The sequence below is a fragment of the Podarcis bocagei genome, assembly GCF_964188305.1.
Source record: "Podarcis bocagei genome assembly, chromosome: 1".
Lineage (NCBI taxonomy): Eukaryota > Metazoa > Chordata > Lepidosauria > Squamata > Lacertidae > Podarcis > Podarcis bocagei.
In genome coordinates this window covers 10,445,077-10,462,332 of record NC_138125.1, presented here as the reverse complement: position 1 = coordinate 10,462,332, position 17,256 = coordinate 10,445,077, and the positions used below count along the sequence as shown (strand labels likewise).

Here is a 17,256-nt window from a genome sequence, read left to right as displayed (position 1 = left end):
GTTTGCAAAGTCTGCATAGGAAATATCAACTTGTGGAGAGAAGCTTGTTTCCTTTCCGTTCCTCTCTTTTAACATTCATTTTACACCAGTAATATAGGTTGCTTTATTGGCCGAGGGAGCCGGTGTACAGCTTCCAGGTCATGTGGCCAGCATCACTAAGCCGCTTCTGGTGAACCAGAGCAGCTCACGGGGTGGCGCTGTGGGTTAAACCACAGAGCCTAGGACTTGCCGAGCAGAAGGTCGGTGGTTTGAATCCCCGCAACGGGGTGAGCTCCCGTTGCTCGGTCCCTGCTCCTGCCAACTTAGCAGTTCAAAAGCACATCAAAGTGCAAGTAGATAAATAGGTACCACTCCGGCGGGAAGGTAAACGGCATTTCTGTGCACTGCTCTGGTTCGTCAGAAGCGGCTTAGTCATGCTGGCCACATGATCCGGAAGCTGTACGCCGGCTCCCTTGGCCAGTAAAGTGAGATGAGCGCCGCAAGCCCAGAGTCAGCTACGACTGGACCTAATGGTCAGGGGTCCCTTTACCTTTACCTTAATATAGGTTGCATCAAAGAATCATAGAATCATAGAATCATAGAGTTGGAAGAGACCACAAGGGCCATCGAGTCCAACCCCCTGCCAAGCAGGAAACACCATCAGAGCACTCCTGACATATCAAGCCTCTGCTTAAAGACCTCCAAAGTAGGAGACTCCACCACACTCCTTGGCAGCAAATTCCACTGTCGAACAGCTCTTACTGTCAGGAAGTTCTTCCTAATGTTTAGGTGGAATCTTCTTTCTTGTAGTTTGGATCCATTGCTCCGTGTCCGCAGCAGAAAACAACCTTTCTCCCTCCTCTATGTGACATCCTTTTATATATTTGAACATGGCTATCATATCACCCCTTAACCTCCTCTTCTCCAGGCTAAACATGCCCAGCTCCCTTAGCCGTTCCTCATAAGGCATTGTTTCCAGGCCTTTGACCATTTTGGTTGCCCTCCTCTGGACATGTTCCAGTTTGTCAGTGTCCTTCTTGAACTGTGGTGCCCAGAACTGGACACAGTACTCCAGGTGAGGTCTGACCAGAGCAGAATACAGTGGCATTATTATTTCCCTTGATCTAGATGCTATACTCCTATTGATGCAGCCCAGAATTGCATTGGCTTTTTTAGCTGCCGCGTCACACTGTTGGCTCATGTCAAGTTTGTGGTTCAGTTCGACCATAAACACTTTTTTCCATTTAATAAAAAATAAAAAAAACATCTGTATCCCATGGCTGGGAATCAAAAGTGGGGAAACTCCTCATGTCCTGCTTGCCATTTGGTCAGACCATGTGAAAAGAGGTTTCTGGGCTCTTATATTCAACAGATTGCATAAGTAGGGTCTGAAAAACTACTCATATTAGAAGAACATTTTGCATTTTTTTTCCTGCAAGCAAAAGGAAGAACTAAAGAATCTGTTTTCCACCCTCCTGCCCCTCAAATTAGATCCATGGTAAAAAAAGGTAAAAGGTAAAGTTAAAGGACAGAGTGTTCCACCAGATCGGGGCCACAGCCAAAAAAGCCCTGGCTCTGGTTGAGGCCAGCCTAACCTCTCTGTGGCCCGGGACCTCCAAGATGTTTGTGTTTGAAGACCATAAGGTTCTCCATGGGACATACCAGGAGAGGCGGTCCCATAGGTACGAGGGTCCTAGGCCGTATAGGGGTTTAAAGATTAAAACCAGCACCTTAAACCTGACCCTGTACTCCACCGGGAGCCAGTGCAGCTGGTATAGCACTGGGTGAATGTGATCCCGTGGCGAGGACCCCGTAAGGAATCTCGCTGCGGCATTCTGCACCCGCTGGAGTTTCTGGGTCAGTCTCAAGGGCAGCCCCACGTAGAGTGAGTTACAAGTGATGGACTTCCTATTCAGGAAAAACAGGCATATCAAGGACTTATAATACTGGAAACGACTTAAAACCAGTGCCAGTTCATGGGGAATATTAACATGGGAAATTATTTTAACGGGAATTGTTTTCCAGAGATAAGTCTGGGAATAAGATCCAATAGGAATCTGCCTTCTTGTTCTCTGATCCTTCCTCCGAATAGTGTGTTCCCCTGAAATGTTTCCACGGGGCGGCACTCCTGTGATGGCTTTCAAGAGCCTCACCATGGAACTTACACACACTTCCTGTTTGCACATAAATCCTATCTTCTGCGTATGCTATCTTTAACTGAGATATTTATGTATGTGTGCATATGGTAGATACTGTTGGAATCTGCACGCCCTACGCCAAGATCTAATTTAAGTCTGCTGCAGCAACAATCTGCGCATTGGAATTAGACTTGTCACTGGAATTTTGCAGTGTACAACCAAACGTCTGCCGAACAGATAGATCGCAGGTGCAACGTTTATTTATTTCATTTCATTAATGAAGCGCTTCCCACAAAGCATCCCAAAGCAATTAACAATAAAATCATGAAAACGGCAATGATAAAGACATCCATAAAAACAATGCCAAGTCTAATACAGGCACAAAAATTTCCTCTTGTTCAATAAGCGCCAAAAAAATAAATAAAAAAAATAAAATAGAGAGGACGCCTGTCCCATCCGTAAAGGGAGTTCCAAAGGAAAGATTCTAAAGACCCAATTTCTGCATCGTATGGAATGGACCTCCTGATGAGATGGTGTCTGCAAGAGGTCCTCATCTTCAGAGCTTAGTGATCAATTGGGTATATAAGGGGCGAGTATATAAGGTCTCAGGGATGCGGGTGGCATCCTAGGACTTGCCGATCAGAAGGTCGGCGGTTCGAATCCCCGTGACGGGGTGAGCTCCCGTTGCTCGGTCCCTGCTCCTGCCAACCTAGCAGTTTGAAAGCATGTCAAAGTGCAAGTAGATAAATAGGTACCGCTCCGGCGGGAAGGTAAATGGCGTTTCCGTGCGCCGTTCTGGTTCACCAGAAGCGGCTTAGTCATGCTGGCCACATGACCCGGAAGCTGTACGCCAGCTCCCTCGGCCAATAAAGTGAGATGAGCGCCACAACCCCAGAGTCATCCGCGACTGGACCTAATGGTCAGGGGTCCCTTTACCTTTACCTATATAAGGTCTCATAAGGGACAATAGCTCAGTAGTTAAGCACATGTGTAGCCTACAGAGAAGTCAAGGAAATATAGTGGAGCATATGCATCTTCTGATCTCATAAGAACATAAGAAGAGCCTGCTGGATCAGGCCAATGGCCCATCTATTACAGCATCCTGTTCTCACAGTGGCCAACCAGATCCTTCATCATCTTGGTTGTCCTCCTCTGCACATGTTCCTGGCAGAGGTGAGGTTGAAAGGAAGTATTTCCTGTTTCAGAGCTCAGTCCCTTATTCATAAGCCCATAGAAACCAGCCTATTCAATGTGATGTTCATCACCATTTTGCAGAAAGTAGGAGGGGTGAACAAAAGAAGAAGCTGCTGGATCAGGCCAATGGCCCATCTACTGCATCTTTCCCTTCTTACAATGGATGACACCCACAAGCAGGACCCAAGAACAAGGAGCAAGTCTCCCCTCCTGCGGTTTCCAGCAACTGGTTTTCATAAGCCTCCAGCAGTAAAAGTAGAACATCACCATTGTCCTGCATGGATCCATCTAGCCCTCTTTTTAAACCATCCAAGTTGGTGGCCATCACTGTGTCTCATGGGAATGAGTTCCACTGTGTGAAGAAGTCCTATCTGTTGCCTGTCCTGAATCTTCCGACGCTCAGTTTCACTAGATGTCCCTGAGTTCTGTGTTGTTGTGAGAGAGGGAGAAAAAATAGTTTCTCTACTCACTGTCCCCATTCCATGCAGAATTTTATGCATTTCTTCCTCCTCCTCCTCCTCCTCCTCCTCCCTCTTTGGCGATCCCTCATAGCCAAAGATTGTCTTCCATGAACATGGTCTTAACAACCAGTCTGTAAGTGAGTGTGGAGGCCAATTCTGGATCCACACGTCCTTCCACAGTGGGGACATAAGTTTCCGGGCAGGATTTGATCACGGTGAAGGTTTGCCCAGTGTGCCGTCCTCTTAGCATGTTTCTCCCTTTCATCCTGAGTTTGAGTGTCTTCAAAGCCCATGACACCTTTGGCAAAGGTGTCCAATTGGAGCGCTCACAGGCCAGCGTTTCCCAGTTGTCTGTGTTTTTATTCTACATTTTTTAAGATTTCCCTTGAGAGGGTCTTTAAACCTCTTTTGTTGACCACCAGCATTATGCTTTCCATTTTTAAATTCAGAATAGAGTAGTTGTTTTGGAAGATGATCATCAGGCATCCACACAACATGACCAGTCCAACAAAGTTGATGTTGAAGAATCTTTGCTTCTTCCAGTACACTGGCATTACTTTGCCTGTCTTCACAAGCGATGTGTACAAATTTTTCGGTGACACCGTTGATGGAATCTTTTGCGGAGAATATTGGCAGTCTGCATTCAGTTCCTTTCCTAAAGATTCCTAGCATGGAATTCTCCTTTTTCACAGCTGCTGCACACTCAGCACCAAACATTCCTTGCCATTATTGTTCTCCAAGAACTGTTGCCTCTTTTTAGCATATGTTCCTTTACATACCCCTTTTGCCTTAAAAACACGCTTTAATATTTTAAACATGATTTTATTCTTTTTTCTGGTTGTGTAGGAATTGCTGAGTATATTAATAATATTATTTTTTTTGCAAAGGGCCCCAAACCCCAGCTGGCAGCAGGAGTGGCGTGACACGTATAATTAAAAATATTATTTGCCATCCCCTGCAGCTTTCGTTGTAGACTATGACAGCCAAATGAAAGCAAGAACAGCTCTTAATTGAAGATCCGTGCGCGCTCTATTTGGGTCATAGCAGGGAGATAAAAGCACCAGCGTGTTCCCCCCTGCCATAGACGCACACCCACCCACACCCTGCACACTTTTTGCTGTTTCAACTCATTACTAATAAACATGTTGTGGTTCTAAATTATGCTAAGTAGCGGCGTTAACTCCAGGCCATCACCCATGTCCTTACTGTAGTTGGAAGGCGGCTTGTGCATGGTGCATCTTAATGAAGCCAAGGGGAGCTTTGATCACGGAGTTGATTTCCTAGATTAACTTTCAGTGTGTCAAATTCCCCCAGCACCCCCGCCCAGTCGCCTTCCAACGCCATCGAAATCAGCCTTGCCTGCGACGAACTACGGTTTTGTGGAATGGGCAGAAGCTTCTGGTTGCTGGCTCCAAAAGAGGCGAGGAACTGGGTGATGACTCGTTTGCCCTGAACCCCTGAATAGTTAGAATGGGGTTGTAGAACACCATCTGAACTAAAACATAGCCATCCTTTGAAATTTGCATCTCTTCCAAATTTTGTCACGCAGTTTTCCAGCCAAGTCATGTGTTCAAGATGCATACACTAAGGTAGAATACATATGTTAGTGAAAATAGCATGCAGCAATCATGCATTATATTATTTTATTGGGTGTGAGTGTGTGTATTGTGGGGAACTTTGCAAAAATGCATATTTTAGGAGAAAATTGCGTTCAGAAACATGTGCATGGGAAGAAATTTGCACTAAAATGCTGATGAGTTTTCCTGAAGATTTAAAAAAGAAAATGCAAACTGATGTGGAGAACTGGACTTAAGGTTGGGAAACGAGAAACCAAAATCAACAGATTCACCTATACCTAGGAATTGCTTCCACATAAATGCACATTGAACCAGGTGTGGGGATTCTGTTTCTTCCTTGCATAATCTGCAGCCGCATCAGCTTGCCACTGTTGGAAGCGCTACAAACAGGTTGATTGTGTGTCATGCTCAAGGATTATCATAATACACATCAACAGATGTCAATGCACTTCCTTCTTAACTTGATACTCTCCAACAAGAACAGGGCTGCTGCTGTACGTTCATCTCCTCTCAGCCTCCATCACTTCATTTCATTCTGCTGGGAAATGGATCACAATGCCTTCGCAGTGGGTTTGTGGGGGCTCCCAGAACCAAGTGAAATATCCCTTATCTCAACTGCAGGTACAGATAGGTAGCCGTGTTGGTCTGCCATAGTCAAAATAAAAAAAATCCTTCCAGTAGCACCTTAAAGACCAACTAAGTTAGTTCTCGGTATGAGCTTTCGTGTGCATGCACACGAAAGCTCATACCAAGAACTAACTTAGTTGGTCTTTAAGGTGCTACTGGAAGGAATTTTTTTATCTCAACTGCAGGGAACCTGTAGCCCTCACTGTGTTGCTGGACTCCTATTATCCCTAAGCATTGGCCATACCACCTGGGCCCCATGGGAAATGGAAACCTCAAGACTTGGTTGTTACAATATGCTCTGTGTGGGGCACCCCTTTGGCCTGGACTTGGGAGCTCCAGCTGTTGCAAAATGCTGCAGCTATACTGTTTAAAGGAACAGATTATCACCAGCACAGAACTCCAGTGTTTTAAACCCTGCACTGGCTGCCCATAGGCTCCTGGGTCAGGTGGGATGCAGGTGGTGCTGTGGGTTAAACCACAGAGCCTAGGGCTTGCCGATCAGAAGGTCAGCGGTTCGAATCTCCACAATGGAGTGAGCTCCCGTTGGCCTGCCCCAGCTCCTGACAACCTAGCAGTTCAAAAACACACCAGTGCGAGTATATAAATAGGTACCACTGTGGCGGGCAGGTAAACAGCGTTTCTGTGTGCTCTGGCTTCCGTCATGGTGTTCCGTTGTGCCATAAGTGGTTTAGTCATGACTCAGAAGCTGTCTGCGGACAAACGCCGGCTCCCTCGGCCTGAAAGCAAGATGGGCGTCACAATCCCATAGTCGCCTTTGACTGGACTTAACCGTCCAGGGGTCCTTTACCTTTTACCTTACCTGGGTCAGGTTCAATGTTATTGTATTAATTTACAAGGTCATTTATAATTTGGATCCAGGATACCTCAAGGACCACCTGATCACTTATATCCTTGCCTGATCATGAAGGCCCTTGAGGGGAATCACTCTCTTTGTTCTCAAATGGCTCAGATACACAGTTCATACCCCCTCTTAGCTGTTTATTCAATATTGTGGGCACAATTTTATGGTACTCCCTTCCAGTTGGGGTCAGACAGGGTCACTCACTACTGGAGACCTGGAACCTAATGAAGACTTTATAGCTATTACTATTCAAGCAAGCATTTTAATTTGAATTCGATTTAATGGTTTTCATTAATTTATATTTATATTTATTTCATCTTACAAACCATTTAAAGACCATTACAGTTAAGCAGAACATAATTCCTTCAAATAAAGAAAGGTAAATAGGGATCTAGAGAGCCACAGATATCCTGCCTTGCTTCATCCTTGTAAGGAAATATTGTAGCACAACATATGGATGGTTGGAGACAGGAGCAAACAATGGATAAAATGAATTTGGATATCTGTTGCCACCCAATTTGGATATTGTATTCACTTGCAGAGAAAATACCAAAAAGAAACAAGGAGGAATTTCCCCCACTAAACCAACTTTTGCCAACCTAGTGCCTTTTTGGACTATAACTCCCATCATCCCTGTCCATTGGGCCTTGCTGGCTGGGGCTAATGGGAATTGGAATCCAACAACATCTGGAAGAACATCAGGTTGAGAAAGTTGCACTAAGCCCATGATATTTGGTCCCACTCAGATAATATTTGCTCACCAAGGAAAGCTGTTTTGTTGGTTTGTTTCTTACTACATGTTGGATTTTTGTCCCTTGCAGATTATTTTCCGGAAAATCAGTGATGTCAAAAAAGAAGAGGAGGAGCGCCTGCGTCAGAAGAACGAAGTGACCTTGAGCATCCCCGTGGACCACCCGGTGAGAAAGCTCTTCCAGAAATTCAAGCAGCAGAAGGAGATGCGGAACCAAGGCACAACCATCATTGACCCAGAGAGGAATAGCCTCCAAGTGGAGACCCGGACCATGCAGAATGGGTCCTCCATCACTGGCACAAGCGTGGTCACCGTGTCTCAGATCACACCCATCCAGACGTCTCTGTCTTACGTGAAGACCAATGAGGTCATCAAACAGAACAACAGGGATGCCATGGAGCTGAAGCCCAATGGCAACAGTGAGCAGAAATCCCTCAAGGTGACCAGTCCCGTGAGGATGAAAAACGGGAATGGGAAGGGGTGGCTTAGGCTAAAGAACACCATGGCAGGGCAGGAGGAGAAGAAGGAAGACTGGAACAATGTCACCAAAGCAGAGTCCATGGGGTTGTTGTCTGATGACCCCAAGAGCGGTGACTCGGATAATGGCGTAACTAAAAACCCACTGCGGAAAACGGACTCTTGTGACAGTGGGATCACAAAAAGTGACCTTCGTTTGGACAAAGCTGGCGAGAACCGGAGCCCCCTGGAGCACAGCCCCAGCCAAGCGGATGCAAAACACCCCTTTTACCCCATCCCCGAACAGGCCTTACAGACTACCCTCCAGGAGGTCAAACACGAACTCAAGGAAGATATTCAGCTGCTAAGCAGCAGGATGGCTGTCCTGGAGAAGCAGGTGGCCGAGATCTTAAAGATACTGTCTGAAAAGAGCACCCCACCGACACCTTCTCCTAAATCCCATTTGCCCCCTAAGCTGCCATCCCAAATACCTTGTCAGGATATTTTTAGCGTTTCGAGGCCCGACTCACCTGAATCAGAAAAAGATGAGATCCACTTTTAATAGATATGCCTATTTCTCTTTCTGTACTCTGCGTTGTCTCCGACTAAGTTGGAGTAGGTCCATTAGACTGAATGGGCTTAAGTTGGTCACGCCCATGCATTTCAATGGGTCCTCTCTGGATATGACCAACATTGGATACAACTATACGGGTATGCTGTGAAATGAGCAGGCACACACAGAGAGAGACATACACACATGTATATATAACGTACCAGAACAGGTGTATATGTTCATGTGTGTGTGCATATGTGTGTGTGTGTGTGTGTGTGTGTGCACATATATATATATATATATATATATATATATATATATATATATATACACACACACTAAATTATATATATATAAAATATATATAAAAACATATATTTTCACTTGCATTCAATATGACTTGAACACACACACAAAAATGGATTTTGATATGTAAATATTGCATGTCCAGCTGGATTCTGGCCTGCCAAAGAAAACAGTTATTAACATAGATATTGCTTGTATAATATGCAGTTGACTGCATGCACACTTTCAATTTATTTATAATCTCTATTATAAAATAAAAGGATGAATTTTGTTTTAAAAAAAACAAGCAACGAAGGCGACAGTGTGCTATTTAAAGAATCATGGACCAGTTTGCCAGTAAATAAATTGAACATACTATTTCAAGTGTGGGGAACATGGGTGTAGCCAGAGGGGCAGGGGGCAGCTGCCTCCCCAATCAATCCAATCAATAAAAAATACTAAATTCTAAAAGTAGAAATTGTAGAAAGATTTCGACAGATTTTTCTGAGCACTTGGGGTCAAAAGTAATTTAAAACGACTGTTGTTGAGGCATTTCATTCTGAATCTGCTAGACAGAGCCAGATGGAAGATGGTGACAGGTGGGGGTCCTGACCCCCCCCCCCAAAAATCCTGGCTACGCCCATGGTGGGGAAACATTTCAGGCTCTACCATCCAATAACATACTAATTTATGGAATGGTATAGGATGTCAAAAGGAGGCCACAAACAATCCCTGGATTCTGTCTCTTTGTCACACTCTTGGACCAAGAACCTGAAAAGGGCTGGGGGACAGAGCTAAGCAGATATGTCAGTGGTTGTTGCTCTTTACACTGTAGGGTACAGTGGTGCCTCGCAAGACGAAATTAATTCGTTCCGCAAGTTTTTTCTTCTTGCGAGTTTTTCGTCTTGCGAAGCACGGTTTCCCATAGGAATGCATTGAAAATCAACCAATGCATTCCTATGGAGACCGTCTGGGGACAGAGGGGAAGCGCCGCGCGCCTTCCCCTCTGTCCCCGGACCTGTTTAAAGCAAGGGGCGGCGGGGAGAAGATTGCTTCTCCCCGTTGCCTGCCCCGCAATCTCCGCGCACGCCTTCCCCTCTGTCCCTGGACCTGTTTTAAAGCAAGGGAAGGGGCAGCGGGGAGAATCGCTTCTCCCCGTTGCTGCCCCTTGGTTCAAAAGGGGTCCGGGGAGAGAGGGGAAGGTGCGTGCGCCTTCCCCTCTGTCCCCTCTTTTGAAGCAAGGGGTGGAGGGGAGAAGATCGCTTCTCCCCGTTGCCACCCCTTGGTTCAAAAGGGGTCCGGGGAGAGAGGGGAAGGCGCGCGCGCCTTCCCCTCTGTCCCCGGAGATTGCGGGGCTGGCAACGGGGAGAAGCGATCTTCTCCCCGCCGCCCCTTGCTTCAAAAGAGGTCCGGGGACAGCGGGGAAGACGCGCTGCGCTTCCCCGCTATCCCCGGAGCTTGCGGGGCAAGCTTCGTTTTGCGAAGCAAGCCCATAGGGAAATGTATCTTGCGAAACGGCTAAGAAAACGAAAAACTCCTTCGTCTAGCGAGTTTTTCGTCTTCCGAGGCGTTCGTCTTGCGGGGTACCACTGTACTAGGAAAATGGCTAGTATCACCCTTCCTCAACCTGGTGTCTTCCAGTTGTTTTTGTACTCCAGCTCCCTGATCATTGGCTCTTGCTGGCAGGGGCTGATGGGAGTTGCAAGGCATCTGGAGGCTACTGGGATGGGAAAGGGTGATCTCCAACTCTGAGCTACATTCAGGAGGTGCAAGTGCTCCAGAAACAACCATCAAGGATTCCTACATATATTAGCCACCCCTCTCTTAAAGTATTCAAAATATTTATGGCAGATGAGACCAATTGTGGGTCCAATGGTCAAGAAGGCGGTTTCTGCCCGTGGTGTAGAGGGGCAGATGGGGCTCATCAGCCCACCAAGGAGAAGGAAAACTCTGGTCCTAAACCTCGACTGCCTTGCGGGTTATACTCATTCATGAGGTAGTTTATTGGGAGTAAACCCTGAGGGGAAATCTACCCTTGTGGGACGTCTTCAGGAGAAGAGAAGAAAAGTACTAAGGAGCGAACTGTACACAAATCTGCAGTAGAGTCCCTAAGACAGTTGGATGGTGTCTTGTACGCCTCCTTCCAGCAACTCCTGCAGCCAAGCTGCTGCCAAACATATCGCTTGGCTTTCCTCAGCGAGGCTGAGAGGGAGAGTTTGTTGTCTTCATACACATTATCTCCCCCCTGCACCCACCATAAATCTCCTCTAGAAGGTTGGGAGGGAACTCAGAAGTATGGGGGGTGACAGGGAAAGCAGAGGGCATTGATTTTACTTATATGCCGCTTTCCCACGACGAGCTGTGCCCAAAATGGCTTACAGCAACCATTTAAAACATCAGAATGGAGGACGTCAAAGTAGAGGACGTTGGAAATACAAATACAGTGGTACCTCGGGTTACATACGCTTCAGGTTACAGACTCTGCTAACCCAGAAATAGTGCTTCAGGTTAAGAACTTTGCTTCAGGATGAGAACAGAAATCGGGCTCCGGCGGCGTGGCAGCAGTAGGAGGCCTCATTAGCTAAAGTGGTGCTTCAGGTTAAGAACAGTTTCAGGTTAAGAACAGACCTCCGGAACGAATTAAGAACTTAACCCAAGGTACCACTGTATACAAATTGCATAACATGTCAGTAGGTTCAAAAGAACAAAAACCAACCATTTAGAAAGCGCAGAACAACAACAACACAAGCAAGCAAGCAAGCAAGCAAATTTATTATTTGTATCCCACCCATTCGACTGGGTTGCCCCAGCCATTGAGTAACACCCAAGAACCAGTTAGGCTTATGTACATAAATACAGAGCAAAAAAAAAAAGTAAAGATTCTGCTGTTGGTTTTGCTCCACTCCCAGGAGACTGGCTTAAACACAGTTTGGGGGGGGGTGTTGATGGTATATCGCTGGCTCCCCCATCTTTCTCTTCCAAAGGAGGCTGACAGCATCAAAAGGCCAAAGTGTTGGGGTGACCAATGATGGCAAGTTTTATTCCCCAGCCTTCTGGAACTACCAACTGCTGGTGCAGGTCTTGCTTCACTTCAAAGCCATCTCAGCTAAAACTCCTTGCACTGGCAGAACTATTTACCCGAAAACCATGGGTGGTATTCATTTACTATCATTTATTCATCTGCAAACTTGATGCATAAGTATGGAAGTAGTGAAAAAATCAATGCTGACAATGTTCTCTGCATTCTGCGTTCTATTTCTGATCTTGGGTAGACAACAGGAAAAGCAACAACAGGCCATTCATGCAGATATTACAGTGGTGCCCCGCAAGACGAATGCCTCGCAAGATGGAAAACCTGCTAGACGAAAGGGTTTTCCGTTTTGGAGGTGCTTCGCAAACGAATTTCCTATGGGCTTGCTTCGCAAGACGAAAATGTCTTGTGAGTTCTTGCAGGTTTTTTTCCCTCCCCCCCTTTTCCCCAAGCCGCTAAGCCGCTTATCAGCTGATCCTAAGCCGCTAAGCCGCTTAACAGCTGATCCGCTAAGCTGCTAAGCCACTAAGCCGCTTATCAGCTGATCCGCTAAGCCGCTAATAGCGCTAATACGCTAAGCTGCTAATGGGCTTGCTTCACAAGACGAAAAAACCGCAAGACGAAGAGACTCGCGGAACGGATTCTTTTCGTCTTGCGAGGCCCCACTGTATATCTATGCATACGTGTGTGAGAGAGAAACACACACCCCAGGATGCCCAGTACATCTTTTAGGGGGTTTTAATGGTTCTCAAAATCATGGCGTGGATGTGTGGGTATTGCCCATCAAATCTATTTATGCTGTATCATTAAAAAAACCAAAAACCAACAGCATTGAAGGAAGGGAAATATTTGTGGTGCAAACTGCCTTCCACACGCTCTAGGTTGGATACAGCCTACTTAGAGTCACATCTATGGCTTAGCTCAAGTATCTACCTACCTACCTACCTAATATCATTATAACACACCTTTTCCTCCAAGAAACTCCTGCTGGTATTAGGGATGTAGAAAGGTATCATTTTCCACTCCACCCTGTATTTGTTGCGTGCAGATCACATTTTCTGACCGTACAAAGCATTGTGCATTGTTCCAGGGCTATAAAAACACCTTTCTTTCCTCTTATGATCAAAATGGGACCAAAATGGCCTATCTTTTGGAAAAGGTAAGTTTCTATAGGGGGTGGGTGCAGCAGTGTGGCACCTGTGGGTGCCTGCATGCCCACCAATACCTCCAATGGTGCCCATGGATGGTCTCAGTAAATATTGCCCAAAGAACCTACAACGCATGAGATACTGTCCTATAGGTGACACAACACATATAGGCTTCTGCCAAAATATGCTACATACCTTCTCTAAAATCACTTCTAATTTTTGCATCATTGTCAAAGCCAGCATCATATTATGAAAAGGATGAGAAGTTGGATGACGGGAAGTGTGGTTCCAAACATCTGGAGCCACCGGGTTGGAGATGACTTTATATAGGTCAGGATTGAACCAACTGATGGATAAACAGGGCTGGGGGGAAATGTTGTATCTGGCCCCTGACAGCTATACCAAATTTTAATCCAGGTATTGTAAAATGTGTGTCCAATGTTTCCTGGTGAATGTAAAATTTAAAAAGTTAAGAACAGAGATGTTCTATAATTTGGCGTTGCGTCTCTCATTGGGGTGTTACCGTATTTTGCGCCCCATAAGACGCTCCGGCCCATAAGACGCACCTAGTTTTTTGGGGGGGAAATAAAGAAAAAAAATTTATTCCCCCCCCCCCAGGTGCGGGGCTGGAAGAACCAGGTCAGGGAACAGTGGGAAGGCACGCTCTGCCTCCCCGCTGTCCCCGAGCTTGTGGGACTGGCGATGGGGAGAAGTGCACCAGTCCCGGGAGGGCAGGCAGCTCTGTGCCGCCATCCCGAGCGGGGCGGGACTTAGCGCCCCGCTCGGGATGGGGCATAGACCTGCCTGCAGTCCCGGGACGGCAGGCAGCTCTGTGCCGCCATCCCGAGCGGGGCGGGACTTAGCGCCCCGCTCAGGATGGCGGCGTAGACCTGCCTGCAGTCCCGCGACGGCAGGCAGCTCTGTGCCGCCACCCGAGTGGGCCGGGACTTAGCGCCCCGCTCAGGATGGCGGCGTAGACCTGCCTGCAGTCCCGCGACGGCAGGCAGCTCTGTGCCGCCATCCCGAGCGGGGCGGGACTTAGCGCCCCGCTCGGGATGGCGGCGTAGACCTGCCTGCAGTCCCGGGACGGCAGGCAGCTCTGTGCCGCCATCCCGAGCGGGGCGGGACTTAGCGCCCCGCTCGGGATGGCGGCGCAGAGCTGCGCTGGTCCCAGGACCGCAGGCAGCTCTGCAGGGCCACCGGGAGCGGGGCGGAGCTTCTCCCCCGGCTCCCGGTGGCCGGGCAGAGCTGCGCTGGTCCCAGGACCGCAGGCAGCTCTGCAGGGCCACCGGGAGTGGGGCGGAGCTTCTCCCCCGGCTCCTGGTGGCCGGGCAGAGCTGCGCTGGTCCCAGGACCGCAGGCAGCTCTGCGCGGCCCCCGGGAGCGGGGTCGGAGCTTCTCCCCCGGCTCCCGGTGGCCGTGCAGAGCTGCGCTGGTCCCGGGATTGCAGGCAGCTCTGCGCAACCCTCGAGCCGGTCTCCCGAGGGTTGCGCAGAGCTTCCTGAAGCCTGGAGAGCGAGAGGGGTCGGTACGCACCGACCCCCCTCGCTCTCCAGGCTTCAGCGAAAGCCTGCATTCGCCCCATAAGACGCAGGCACATTTCCCCTTCATTTTTGGAGGGGAAAAAGTGCGTCTTATGGGGCGAAAAATACGGTACATCTCTCATTTGTACCTATTTGTATGTAACATTATATCTAAGCCCATATGTTCCAAAGAACCGTGAAGCTCTGAATGCTAGATGCCATTAATGGTGCCTAAATGTTCATGTGGTGATTCATTCATGTAGCAAAATGCATTTCTAGCTTCCAGAGAAACTCTGTTTGGAGAACAGGGAGGACCTCCGGAGACCAATTATTCGTGGCATATCTTGTTTTGAGCATTTTTCAACCTTCGTTCAGATTTTGAATTGAGTTCCTGCCCCAGAAAGGTGCAAAATAAGACAGACAGACAGACAGACAGACATGGATACCTGTTCATTGATTTTGGATCTGCACAGAATGAGAACTGAAAAACTATTAGTAGGACCTGTCACGAAATGTTGCAGCACGGAATACTCCTTTTCAGAATTCCAACCAACCATACCCAGTTTCAGAACACTCCATTCCATTCCTCCTTCACATTTGCTTTCTTGTCTCCCCGACCACCTCCAAAGGCCAGCCAGAATTCTATGGGCACAGAATAGGCTCAGTCATCATTCCATTATTTGGCGGTGGGGGAAGTGGTAGTGTCTGCATTAGGGTGTTTTTATCCTAAATACTGGGACGCGAGTGGCACTGTGGGTTAAACCACAGAGCCTAGGACTTCCCAATCAGAAGGTCGGTGGTTCAAATCCCCACGACGGGGTGAGCTCCCGTTGCTCGGTCCCTGCTCCTGCCAACCTAGCAGTTCGAAAGCATGTCAAAGTGCAACTAGATAAACAGGTACTGCTCCGGCAGGAAGGCAAACGGCATTTCTGTGCACTGCTCTGGTTCGCCAGAAGAGGCTTAGTCATGCTGGCCACATGACCCGGAAGCTGTACGTCGGCTCCCTCAGCCAATAAAGCAAGATGAACACCGCAACCCCAGAGTCAGCCACGACTGGACCTAATGGTCAGGGGTCCCTTTACCTTTACCTTTATCCTAAATACTTACTGTACTTCGGCAAACCTTGGTGTATTTTGCAAGCCCTCTGCTATCTCCCTCTTGAGTATGGTGGGTGTCATTTTGTCTAACTTGAAGAGTTGAGTTTGCTCTGAGTATACAGTATTAACCTTAAATATGATTTCTGAACTTTGTCCTCAGATGCCTTTGGCAGAAAACTCTTTCTGGTTTCCGGTGCTGCTTGGTGTGTAAATGGAGCAAGCGGCCTTTCTGGACATCCGTGCTAGATGAAACTTCACACCTCTTTGCAGTGAGGGAACATGTCGCCAAATGAATCTGACCTTGCAAATTATTTGCCTCCACAGTGTTGATTACAGTTCAGGTGGTATCCTGGTTAAAAGCTTCCAAAAGGAGAACCTTCTGAAATGTAGGAGAGGTGTTTCCGGGGTCAAGGTCAAGTCAGTGAGCCTGTAGTGCTCATAAGAAGAGCTGGTTGGATCAGGCCAATAGCCCATCTAGTCCAGTATCCTTTTCTTACAGTGCCCAACCAGATGCCCACAGGAAACCAGAAAGCTGGAATTCAAAAGCATTCCTACCTTTGACTGTGGAGGCAGAAGATAGCCATCCTGGCTCGTAGCCATTGATAGCCTTTGTTGTGTTCTCGGGGTCACTATCCACCCCCCCCAACCAGTCCTCCAAAGGACACAAGGTGTTGCAAGTCATAAGCCAAACTGTAGAAAGCTGCCACCACCTCCTTTCCGGGGTCAGCCCTTGAGTGGGGTCCAAAGAGGAGAAATCCAACAGGTAGATGCACCAAGGGTCAGGCACCAGTTTAGCTTCTCTGGCAAAAGGCACAAAATACAAAAGGCAAAAGTCCTTTTCCAAATTTATTGAAAAAGCTACTTACAAAGTAAAAGCTTGCACATTTCTTAAAAAGTTACAAACAGAAAAATAAAAACATTGTACAATACAGCTAACTAAAACATACTCACAAAGCATCAGTAGTTCAAAGCATACGAAGAAGTCACAAAGTCTGTTCTTTTGGTCAAAGCTGTGACACATGAGAGAGGAAGGGGGTGAAGACTCACTCGGGGCAACGCCATTATTCCAAGAGGCAGCATTTCCAAGCCTCTCTCTGTGAATATTGAATAAAAAGCAGTTGGTAAGAACTTTTCCTTGTCATATCAGTTCCTGCCGTCCTGCCCTGGGGGTTGGATCTTCTGCCGCCTGACAGCTCCTATCTGAAGTGAGGCAAACAGAACTGTACATAGTATTCCAGATGCGCTCACATCATAGATTTGTCTCGCGACATTTGTGTATCAACAGTTTTAACTTCAGTTCCTTTCCTAATGATGCCTACCATGCCATTTGTCTTTTTCACAGCTACTACACACTGGGCCAACATTTTCATTAGGTAAAGGTAAAGGGACCCCTGACCATTAGGTCCAGTCGTGACCGACTCTGGGGTTGCGGCGCTCATCTCGCTTTATTGGCCGAGGGAGCCGGCGTACAGCCAGCATGACTAAGCCGCTTCTGGTGAACCAGAGCAGCGCACAGAAATGCCATTTATCTTCCCGCTGGAGTGATACCTATTTATCTACTTGCACTTTGACGT

At 47.5% G+C, this 17,256-nt stretch overlaps 1 protein-coding gene across 1 annotated transcript in view; it reads left to right on the top strand.

Annotated features, from left to right (window-relative positions):
* The window catches only part of KCNH5 (potassium voltage-gated channel subfamily H member 5), a 186,220-nt gene extending 177,357 nt beyond the window's left edge, over positions 1-8,863 (top strand). Inside the window, exon 11 of the mRNA XM_081191559.1 lies at positions 7,660-8,863. Coding sequence (XP_081047685.1) covers positions 7,660-8,607 — 948 coding nt within the window. The 3' untranslated portion in view covers positions 8,608-8,863. The remainder of the gene's footprint in view (positions 1-7,659) is intronic.
* Positions 8,864-17,256: the final 8,393 nt, after the last annotated feature.